The 10,960-nt window shown below is 53.7% G+C and overlaps 2 protein-coding genes across 4 annotated transcripts in view; both read left to right on the forward strand.

The window, feature by feature from the left end:
* The window catches only part of Top2a (DNA topoisomerase II alpha), a 323,275-nt gene that overhangs the window by 249,057 nt on the left and 63,258 nt on the right, over positions 1-10,960 (forward strand). The window lies entirely within an intron of this gene.
* On the forward strand, positions 3,232-10,826 carry Nr1d1 (nuclear receptor subfamily 1 group D member 1). 3 transcript variants are annotated; one of them, XM_005321808.4, is made up of 8 exons: positions 3,233-3,825; positions 6,695-7,027; positions 7,294-7,382; positions 7,487-7,631; positions 7,945-8,585; positions 8,887-9,072; positions 9,510-9,720; positions 10,342-10,826. In XM_005321808.4, the coding sequence occupies exons 1-8, from the start codon at positions 3,795-3,797 to the stop codon at positions 10,539-10,541; spliced, it is 1,836 nt and encodes a 611-aa protein (XP_005321865.1). In that variant the 5' UTR covers positions 3,233-3,794; the 3' UTR covers positions 10,542-10,826. The 3 variants fall into 3 exon arrangements, with proteins under 3 accessions (XP_077898185.1, XP_005321865.1, XP_040124748.2); XM_078042059.1 differs by lacking the exon at positions 6,695-7,027 and having other exon boundaries at positions 3,232-3,825; XM_040268814.2 differs by lacking the exon at positions 3,233-3,825 and having other exon boundaries at positions 6,894-7,027; positions 7,224-7,382.

The following is a 10,960-nucleotide window of genomic DNA, read 5'->3' on the forward strand; positions in this document are numbered from 1 at the left end:
CTCTGTCTCTAAAATAAAATATAAAATAGGGCTGGGGGTGTGGCTCAGTGGTTGAGTACCCCAGAGTTCAATCCCCAGTACAAAAAAAAAAAGAAAGAAAAGAAGGAAGAGGAAGGAGAAAGACCCCAAAGTTACTTTTTTTTCTTAGGAGGACTAGGGATTGAACCCAGGGTGCCCCAGGCCTTTTTATTTTTTTAAATATTTATTTTTAGTTTTTTAGGTGACATAATATCTTTATTTTATTTTTATTTGATGATGAGAATCGAACCCAGTGCCTCACGCATGCTAGGAGGCGAGTGCGCTACCACTTGAGCCACATCCCCAGCCCTTATTTTTTACTTTGAGACAGAGTCTCACTAGTCCCTCAGGCTGGTCTCTAACTTGCCATCCTCTTGTCTCAGCCTTCCAAGTAGCTGGGATTACAAGCATGGACCACCATGTCCAGGCAAAACTTACTTTTTTTGTCCTATATGAAGTGCAGAGGAAGGAGAGGGCAGAGGTAACCTCTCTCTTTGGTTTCCTCCCTCCCAGCCTCTGCCTTCATACCTCACACAGACTGCAAAAACAACCCAGCTTCTTGCCAAGAGTAGAGTTAGGCCAACTGAATTTCAGCTCTTGCTGCCTCAGCCTCCTCTTCTCACTGGCTGAAAACTCAGGGAGGGAATCTTGACCCCTGGCCCTTCTCCTCTAGAGAAAAACACTCAGCAACTAGCCAGGGAGTGGGCAGGACCACCACAGCCGCAAACATCAGGGGGTCTTGGGCAGAGCCAGGGCAATTAAAGGGAATGTTTGCCAGTGGCAGGATTGGAGCCAGTGGGGAGCTAGACATCACCATAGGGGTCCTGATTTTAAGTCCACCCCTGACAGATACCTGTGTTGGGGTTCTGGCCCTGGCTGTGGGGGGAGAGTCAGGAGGGTTGCAGAAAGTGGACAGCACCAGACATGGTGGCTTACCTCCCAGCTTTCCCTCTACAGTCCCCTGGGAGGAGGGAGGGGGGGGTGGAGGCTGAACTCAGAACTCAGTTTTCCTGAAAAGTCTCTTTCCTTGTTTCTCCTAGTCCCTCCCAATTCCTCCCACGCTCTGCAGCAGCTTCCAGGCTCTGGGCCCTAGAGCCAGGTTCCAGGCCAGAGAAAAGCCCACTGCCCCCCCCCTCCACCTCCCTCCCTCCCTCCCTCTCCCCCCCCCCTCCCCCCCCCCCCCCCCTTCTCTCTCTCTCTCTCTCTCTCTCTCTCTCTCTCTCTCTCGCTCTCGCTCTCGCTCTCGCTCTCCTTGAGGGCAGGGGAACAAAGCTAAAGCCTAGGCTATTCTAGGGAGCCACTCTTCTGCTGGGAGTTAGAGGGGTCATTGGTCAGCTGGCTAGCTGCCAACCTCACTGGCCTTAATAGCCAGCTCTTTCCTTGGTGACCCCCCTGCCTCACTTTTTTCCCTTTCTTCCTTCCTTCCTTCCTTCCTTCCTTCCTTCCTTCCTTCCTTTCTTTCTTTCTTTTCAGATGGGATCTCTATATGTTGCCCAGGTTAGTCTTTAACTCATTGGGTGAAGTGATCCTATTGCCTCAGCCTCCTGAATAGCTGGCACTACAGGTGTATATGAACCACACACCCAGCCCTTACTCTTTTCTCTGCCTCTTTGGCAGCTATCATGTTTCCCAGGTATCCATCATGGCTGCCCAAGAGCTGCTTGTAGAGGAGAAGGGGTTCCTGCATGAAGAAAATTCTTCCTAGACATACTAGACCTGAGGACTTGGCAGGAGCAGCCGGGGGCTCAAGTTCACCAGGTTGCTAGAGAAAGCTCCCATTCTCCCTTATCCAAGCCTTTTGAGACGACTGACCTCAGCTTGAGAACAGGAGTCTTTTCTTCTTCTTCTTCTTCTTCTTTTTAAGAGAGAATGAGAGAGAGGGAGAGAGAATTTTTTAATATTTATTTTTTAGTTTTCCGCGGACACAACATCTTTGTTTGTATGTGGTGCTGAGGATCGTTGGTGGGGGGGGGATAGAACACAAGGTTTTGTACATGCTGGGCAAGCGCTCTACCACTGAGCTATATCCCCAGTCCCTGGAGACTTTTTTCACTACCATGGTAGTTGCTACTCTGAAGGGAGTATACTGGAAGTTGCACATCTACCCATCTCTCTGATGTTCAGGGTGGGCAGATGAAACTAGCAATGGATACCTGACCCTGAGTTAATTTCTTTTTCTTTCTTTCTTTCTTTCTTTTTTTTTTTTTTCTTTTGAGGTACTGGGGATTGAACTCAGGGCCTTGTGTATGCAAGGCAAGCACTCTACCAACTGAGCTATATCCCCAGACCCCCCTTAGTTAATTTCTAAGCTTCATTTTCCTCTTCAGTAAAAGGAGGGAAGATTAAGACGATCTTCATATTCTCCTCTGTTATCTTCTGTGGAATCCATGGGCCACCTTCAAGCACTGTGGGTGAAGGGTAGGGGCTGTCATTCTTCCTCCAGGGCCCAGCTTCACCTCTGCCCCATTATTTAAGGACCTCAAAGCACTTTCACCGTGAAGTTCCCCTTGGTTGTCCTTTTTATTTCCCAGATAAAGGGAAATGACTCACCCAGAAGTCACCTCGAGTGGGTGGGGTGGTGTCATACAAGCAAACAGGGAGTCCCTAGGGATATCCCCACCTCCTTGACACTCTTTTCCCTTGGGGTGTTCTCCCTAAAGGGAGTAGAAGGGAAAAGGGGTCACACTGCCTTTCCATTGCAGGCCTTAGCCCAGCAACAAAAGCAGCTTAAGCTCTTGACTCCAGGGAAATCTCCCTCCCCTGTTTGTCTCTATCCCCGTGTCACCAGTAACCTCAGGGCGAGGTCAGCCCTGCAATCACGTGAAGCTCTCACGTTTGCAAAGTTTGCAGAAAGGGCCTTTTAAGCTTTGATCTCCCAGGGAGCAGACAAGCTTGCCAGTCCCTCCCCAGGAATTCACATGCCCCTGCCATACAGGCTTTCCAAACACGCCAGCCTGACTCTTCAGCGCACCCCACCCCTTTCCACTTTCAGCTCCTCCCCGCTGCCAGCAAGCACTTTTGCAAAGCAGAAAGGGGAAACACACGCAGTCCACCCACTTTGTCAGTGGACTACAAATCCCGATAGTCTTAGCGTGCGCAGGCGCACGGAGTTCAACGTGCCGGCTGTTGGAAAAGTGTGTCACTGGGGCACGAGGCGCTCCCTGGGATCACATGGTACCTGCTCCAGTGCCGCGTGCGGCCCGGGAACCCTGGGCTGCTGGCGCCTGCGCAGAGCCCTCTGTCCCAGGGAAAGGCTCGGGCAAAAGGCGGCTGAGATTGGCAGAGTGAAATATTGCTGCCGAGGGAACGTAGCAGGGCACACGTCTCTCTGCTTTGCGCCTGGGTGCCCCGTTTCTCCCATCACCTACTTACTTCCTGGTTGCAACCTCTCTCCCTCTGGGACTTTTGCACCGGGAGCTCCAGATTCGCTACCCTGCAGCGCTGCGGAGCCGTCAGGCAGTGGCACCCGGTGCACTGCAGAGACCCGACCCTCCTTGGTACCTTCTAGCCAGAACTACTGCAGGCCGATCTCCCCACACACATTATCTCTGCTTTTCCCATGCAAAGCAGACCTCCGTTGCCTCAGCGTCCTACCCTTCAGCAGGGCTACAGTCCGGCCACCCTAAGAGCTTGCTGCAGGGTGCCTCGGATCCTGAACCTGAGCAGCGGGGTCCACTCCCCGTCCTCAGCCAGTGCCCCGGGGGCAAGAACAGCAACAGCAACTTCCAGTCTGTGTCAAGGTCCAGTTTGAATGACCGCTTTCGACCGGTGAAGACATGACGACCCTGGACTCCAATAACAATACAGGTACAGAGATTCCTTTACTACTATCATCCTACCTCTGTCTGTCTCCCAACTTCCATCTTACGCCTTATCACAAGAGGAACTTTGTAGGAGACTGGGGAATCCCTCTGCTCAGACATTTGCTAGCATGCTGAGGAGTCATAGGGTAGGATTTCCACAGCGGGTTGTTCATTCAGGGAATGCACCCTGAAGCTCACCACCACCGCCACCCATCAGTCCCAAAGCTCCCTTGAGCCATAAGGACTCATATCCCTGACAAGAGGAAGCGGAGAGCGGGTACGGAATAGTGAGCTGAAGAGCTTAGGGAGACTGGGAACTTTGGAGCAGTGTCCTGAAACGTCCCCATCCGTCATCCCCTGCAGCTGTGGTATGCCTGGCCTCGGAAGGAGGAATTCTCCTCTCTTTTTCTCCTTCTTGTAGTTTCCCGCACGCTCCAGGGAATCAGAAGCCGTGGGGCGATGGGGGCAGGAGCGGCAGGGGGAATGAATGGGTCGAATCTCAAAGGGGAATCCTCAGTGACAGTAGGGAGCGGCACTTGAGGAGTCCGGAGCGTGGTGCTCGGCCCCAGGGAGGGCACCCACAGTGCCCGGGCTCCAGGAGGGCTCACATGGCCGCAGAGCCGGGTCCACGTGCTGCATTTGTTTTCATTCAGCAGAGGCCGTGGACGCCACCCCATTGGTTGTTGCTTCCCGGCCCCGTTACATAATGAGCTCCGCCCCCGTTGCTCCGGCAACGCGTGTCCCCTTCTCTCCTCCCCTTGGTTGTCTTGGCCCAGCGAGTGTTCTGGGCCCAGCCCACGACCCAGGACTGCAGGGAAGGGCGGAGGGAGGGCGGGGCTGCTGCTCGTTGCAGACGGGAAGCGGAGAGGGCGGGGCCTTGAGTTCCGGGGTTCCTCGTTGGGGAGCCACGTGCGATGGGCACACGTGGAGCTGGGACGTGAGGCCGGCTGAGGGCTGGGCTCCCGCCCCGCCCAGCCGAGATCTGGGTGAAGCTGGGCTGACTCACCGCCCCCGCCTGCCTCCTTTTCTCGCCTGCCTGCCGGCCCCCTTCCCCCATCACAGAGGCAGAGTAAGATGGAGCCACCCCTGACCTCTCCTGGCCTCGGGTTTATGCTCCCCAAAGGCACCTCGCATCTGATTATCCTTCTGCTCGCTTTCCCCCCTCAATTCTGTTTGCATGTACTTCACTGCACTGCGTTTGGACCCAATTTCCTTATCCACATTCCCAGTTCTTACAGTTCCCCAAGCATCTCTTTCCTCCCTCCAAGCATGTTCTTCCTCCACCTCCATCCATCAAGAAACAGTCCACAGGGACTGGGGATGTGGCTCAAGTGGTAACGCGCACGCCTAGCATGCGTGAGGCACTGGGTTCAAATCTCAGCACCACATAAAAATAAAATATAGATATTGTGTCCACCTAAAACTAAAAAAAAAAAAAAAAAAAAACAGTCCACAGATTAAACAGCAGCTGGCCTCTAAGGACTGCCCCCAAATAACTATAACCCAGAACCCTAGCTGAAAGGATATTGCTTTTCTTCTCTCCCCCCCCCCCTTTTTTTTTTCCTCACAGAAGGAAAAACTGGGCAGGGGGCAGAGGGATGATTTCCTCCAGGTCCCAACGAAAGTTAGTTGGTGAAAGATCTAGATCTAGAATTAGATTCTTTTGGTGGGCCCCTCATTTCAAAGTTGGAAGGCTCTTTCGGAGATGGATAAACTGGGTCAAGTTCATTTACTACCAAATAAATATCCCATCCCCCACCTCAGCCCTGAAACTGTAGGAGCTGATCTGTTGTGCAACTACTTTACAGGGAGCTGTGTTCACCCTGACCAACCTTGAGCTATTTTAAGGCTGCCCTGCCCAGTTTAGTGTGTGTCAGTGGGTGAGCAAGACATGTGCCTCTGTAGACACGGTGGCATGGCATGTGTCAGTTGGCATGTGTCAGTTTACACGTGTCCTGGGATCCTCCCTTCTCCGACCCTACCCATGGCAGGCCCTGCTAGGTGCTTGGCAGAGGTGTGGCAGGCAGGTCACCATTTTCTCCTGAAACCATAAGAGCAGAGCCAGCTGATTATAATTAGAGTGCCAAAGTCCCTGAGTGGCCAGAGCACCGAATATGTCACCAGTCTAAGATCTGGAAGGGGGAATTCCAGAGCCCCAGGCTGGACAATTTGTACTTCACTTCCACCTCTTCAACTCACCGCTAAGCCCTTCCTGGACTCAGAGATAGAGTCCACTGTGACTCATCTCTTGGAGGCGGGGGAAGCAAGGCTGAGCTGGTTTCTTCCCTGCAATACCTTACGAGAATTTGTCTCCCTGTTTTTGGGGGGTGGGGGGGCATGACCATTTTATTTTGACAGACCTCTGTTCTCTTTACTGTTAGCTAGCCACCCTTCTTGGTCTGTGATCTCTATCCCTGGAATGGTCTTTGTGCAAGAAGTTAGAAATGGGAGCTGGTTTTTGTTTTTGAAGACCCAGCACTATGAATGGCTCTCTGCTACTTGTCCCATCCTTAGTTTTGACACTGACAATTAAGTCATTGCCTACAGTTGACATTTCCTAGCTGACTATCTAGGGCAGGAGTTATGAGTTGACTACAGGCATCATGATTCACACTCAAGCAGAAATTGATTGTATCCTGCGAAGAAAGGACAGTGCACTTGTTTGGCCATACTATGCCTAGCATGTGTTGGGGAGTTACTTATGACAAGATTAGCAATGTCATGTCTGTGTTGGGAGTTAATAATGAACTCCAAGCTTAGGGATTCCACATGGCTAACTTATAAGAGGAACAGTGATTTGGGATGAAATTGGTGATGCCCTAGGATCAAAAATATGGCAGCTGACATCCCCTTCCCTTGTGTTCTCCTGCCAGGTGGCGTCATCACCTACATTGGCTCCAGTGGCTCCTCCCCAAGCCGCACCAGTCCGGAGTCTCTATACAGTGACAACTCCAATGGCAGCTTCCAGTCCCTGACCCAAAGCTGCCCTACCTACTTCCCACCATCGCCCACTGGCTCCCTTACCCAGGACCCAGCTCGCTCCTTTGGGAGCATTCCACCCAGCCTAAGTGATGACAGCTCCCCTTCCTCCTCTTCCTCCTCCTCATCATCCTCCTTCTATAATGGGAGCCCCCCAGGGAGTCTACAAGTGGCCATGGAAGACAGCAGCCGCGTGTCCCCCAGCAAGAGCACCAGCAATATCACCAGTGAGTTGATGTCCAGATGATTTGAGGGAAGGGAAGTGAGCCAAGGCTAGGTTGGGAGTTCGTTTTCATGAGACAGTTACTCTCAGGGCATACTTTGGCCTCAGCCTGCCCGTGTCCAGCCCTGTCTGGTCATCTGAGGGGCCCTTAGACACTGGAGTGCTTCCTTAACTCTTCCCCTGCAAAATCTCCACCCTAGAAAACCTCCACATTTCAAGCCACTCAGACGGAAGGGCCTCTGCTTATCCACTGCCCATCTCTTCCCACAGAGCTGAATGGCATGGTGTTACTGTGTAAAGTGTGTGGGGACGTGGCCTCAGGCTTCCACTATGGTGTGCACGCCTGCGAGGGCTGCAAGGTGAGGCAGGTTGGGGGTGAGGGCAGGGGCAGGTGACACTCCTCTCCCAGAACACATAAGCCCAGCTTGGATGGAGATGCTCACTAACTGCCCCTGCCCTCCAGGGCTTTTTCCGTCGAAGCATCCAGCAGAACATCCAGTACAAACGGTGTCTGAAAAATGAGAACTGCTCCATTGTCCGCATCAATCGCAACCGCTGCCAACAATGTCGCTTCAAGAAGTGTCTCTCCGTGGGCATGTCTCGAGATGGTGAGGCAGCATTCTTATATCCTCCCCTTTCCCTCCACCCAAACCTTCTGACCTAATCCCTCCCTTAAGAAAAACAGTCCTAAACTGAGACACATGGTACTATGAATCTCATTTGCATGGAGGATGCCCCTATGTTATCCTCTTGGGTAAACACATACTTCTTTCCCATCAATTCCTCTGTACTTGGAAAGATCACCTTGATGGGAGTGGCCTTGCTGGGTTTGGTTTTCCTCAGGCCTTTAGGGTCTGAGGAAGGAAGAGATGCATGTGAGTGTGTTGAGAACTTCCTGACACTGCTCTTATCCTGTCACAGCTGTGCGTTTTGGGCGCATCCCCAAAAGAGAGAAGCAGCGGATGCTTGCTGAGATGCAGAGTGCCATGAACCTGGCCAACAACCAGTTGAGCAGCCAGTGCCCACTGGAGACCTCACCCACCCAGCACCCCACCTCAGGCCCCATGGGACCCTCGCCACCTCCTGCTCCGACCCCCTCACCCCTGGTGGGATTCTCTCAGTTCCCACAACAGCTGACACCACCCAGATCCCCAAGCCCTGAGCCCACCGTGGAGGATGTGATATCTCAGGTGGCCCGGGCACATCGAGAGATCTTCACCTATGCCCACGACAAGCTGGGCACTTCACCTGGCAACTTCAATGCTAACCATACATCGAGTAGCCCTTCAGCCACCATCCCACATCGCTGGGAGAGTCAGGGCTGCCCGCCTGCCCCCAATGACAACGCCTTGGCCGCGCAGCGGCATAATGAGGCCCTGAATGGTCTACGCCAGGGCCCTTCCTCCTATCCTCCTGCCTGGCCCCCCGGCCCTCCTCACCACAGCTGCCACCAGCCCAATAGCAATGGGCACCGTCTGTGCCCCACCCACATGTACGCAGCCCCAGAAGGCGAGGCACCTGCCAACAGTCCGCGGCAAGGCAACTCCAAGAATGTTCTGCTGGTGAGGACATGGAAGGGGGTGGAGAGGGCAGGGGGCCTGGAAGAACAGACTAAATATAGGACAGCTGGGTATTCCTGGAGGCTAAGTGTTGTGATATCCTCTTCCCAGGTGAGGGTGTCCTACCCTGCAGTCTGGGCTCTGCCTGGGAATCCCTGATCTCCACTTGGCACCTGACTACTATTATCCATTCTCCAGGGCCACAGCCCCTAGCCCAGGCAAAATCTGGGGCCTGGCCCTACTGGGAAAGCCATCTAAGCCAACCTGGCTGACATTACCCTCCCCACAACCCTTCTTTCCTCAGGCATGTCCCATGAACATGTATCCCCATGGACGCAGTGGCCGAACTGTGCAGGAGATCTGGGAAGATTTCTCCATGAGCTTCACCCCCGCTGTGCGGGAGGTAGTAGAGTTTGCCAAGCACATCCCTGGCTTCCGTGACCTTTCTCAGCATGACCAGGTCACCCTGCTCAAGGCCGGCACCTTTGAGGTGAGTGATGTTTTGTGCTCCCTGCTCTTAAGCTTGGGAAGGATCCAGCAGAATGGCTTGATATCTGGGGTGAGCAGGGGCTCTGAAAGGCTCTGGAATCCCAGAATCTGATAGAGGGGCAGAACCCCTCCCATGCCGGGGGGGTTCTGGATGGCTGGAACTTCTTTCATCCCAGCCGGCATCTAATTGTAACCCATTACATGAAAAGTGCTCCCCCCATTCTAGATGTGAGCAAATTAACTGGTGAAGTACCTATTCCAAAGCCAGTGGGATGCTCCCAGCGTTTCCACCTGCCCCCTCCCACCACATTGCCCATTCAGAAACAACCCTCCCACCCTGAGAAACATAGGGCAGTACCACTAAACCCTTTGGCAAACTTCTGGGGTGTTTTGCACTTGCTTCTCCCACCTAACCCAGGATGACGGTCCTCCCTTCAGGTGCTGATGGTGCGCTTTGCATCACTGTTCAACGTGAAGGACCAGACAGTGATGTTCCTGAGCCGTACCACCTACAGCCTGCAGGAGCTTGGTGCCATGGGCATGGGAGACCTGCTCAATGCCATGTTCGACTTTAGCGAGAAGCTCAACTCCTTGGCGCTTACGGAGGAGGAGCTGGGCCTCTTTACCGCGGTGGTGCTTGTCTCTGCGGGTAGGTCAAGCTCTCGCCTAACCCGGGAGGAGGCAGACGCAGTTCAATTCAACACACCTTTTATGGAGTACCTACTCTATGCCAGGCCCTGCACAGGGCACTGGGGATACAGACATGATTCAGACACAGTCTAGCTTGGGAAACAGACTCATGCCCGACTAATTATAAAACAGTGAGATAAGTGTCACAGTAAAAGCATGAATCAAGGAAGCACAGACAACTATTTCTGCCTGGGGGAGCTGGGGAAGGAGTGACACTTGAGTGGGGTCTCAAAGGACAAGTAAGATGTTGCCAGGCAGAGAAAGGGGGAAGGGCATCCCAGGCAGAGGGAACTACAGAGCAAAAAGCAAGGGAGCCTGGCCACACATGGCCTTTTCAGGGGAGGAGAGTGGTCTTGTAGGATGGGAGGTGGCCAGCCTGCCAGCCGTGCTCCCAGCATTCAGGCACCCCCTGCTCTTGGGCGGAGGCCTGGAAGGAGTTGTGCCGCTCCTTTTCCTTCCCCACGGGCCCTCAGAGGGGCTTCAGGGAGAGGCTGCCTTGCCTGCCAGGTCCTCGCAGACCTCCGGTTCCTCGTCAGAGGAGCTCAGGGAGCCTGCCTCACTGCTGTCGTCTTCCCCACAGACCGCTCGGGCATGGAGAATTCCGCTTCGGTGGAGCAGCTCCAGGAGACGCTGCTGCGGGCTCTTCGGGCTCTGGTGCTGAAGAACCGGCCCTCGGAGACTTCCCGCTTCACCAAGCTGCTGCTCAAGCTGCCGGACCTGCGGACCCTGAACAACATGCATTCCGAGAAGCTGCTGTCCTTCCGGGTGGACGCCCAGTGACCCGCCCGGCCGGCCTTCTGCCGCTGCCCCCTTGTACAGAATCGAACTCTGCACTTCTCTCTCCTTTACGAGACGAAAAGGAAAAGCAAACCAGAATCTTATTTATATTGTTATAAAATATTCCAAGATGAGCCTCTGGCCCCCTGAGCCTTCTTGTAAATACCTGCTCCCTCCCCCATCACCATGCTTCCCATCCTCCCCTATTTAAACCACTCTCACTTTCCCACCCTTCTCTGGCCCCCCATTTGTTCTGTTCCTGTCTCAAATCCAATAGTTCACAGCTGAGCTGGCTTCTGTGGTGTGTGCTCGTTTGGGGGCTGGGGTGGGACTATTGCCAAGGCTTGGGGGGGGACACCTCTCCATCTGGTCAGTTTGTGGGGTGGGTACTCTGCCAGCAGATGGGAGGATATAGGGAAACA

Source organism: Ictidomys tridecemlineatus, chromosome 3 (assembly GCF_052094955.1).
Source record: "Ictidomys tridecemlineatus isolate mIctTri1 chromosome 3, mIctTri1.hap1, whole genome shotgun sequence".
NCBI lineage: Eukaryota > Metazoa > Chordata > Mammalia > Rodentia > Sciuridae > Ictidomys > Ictidomys tridecemlineatus.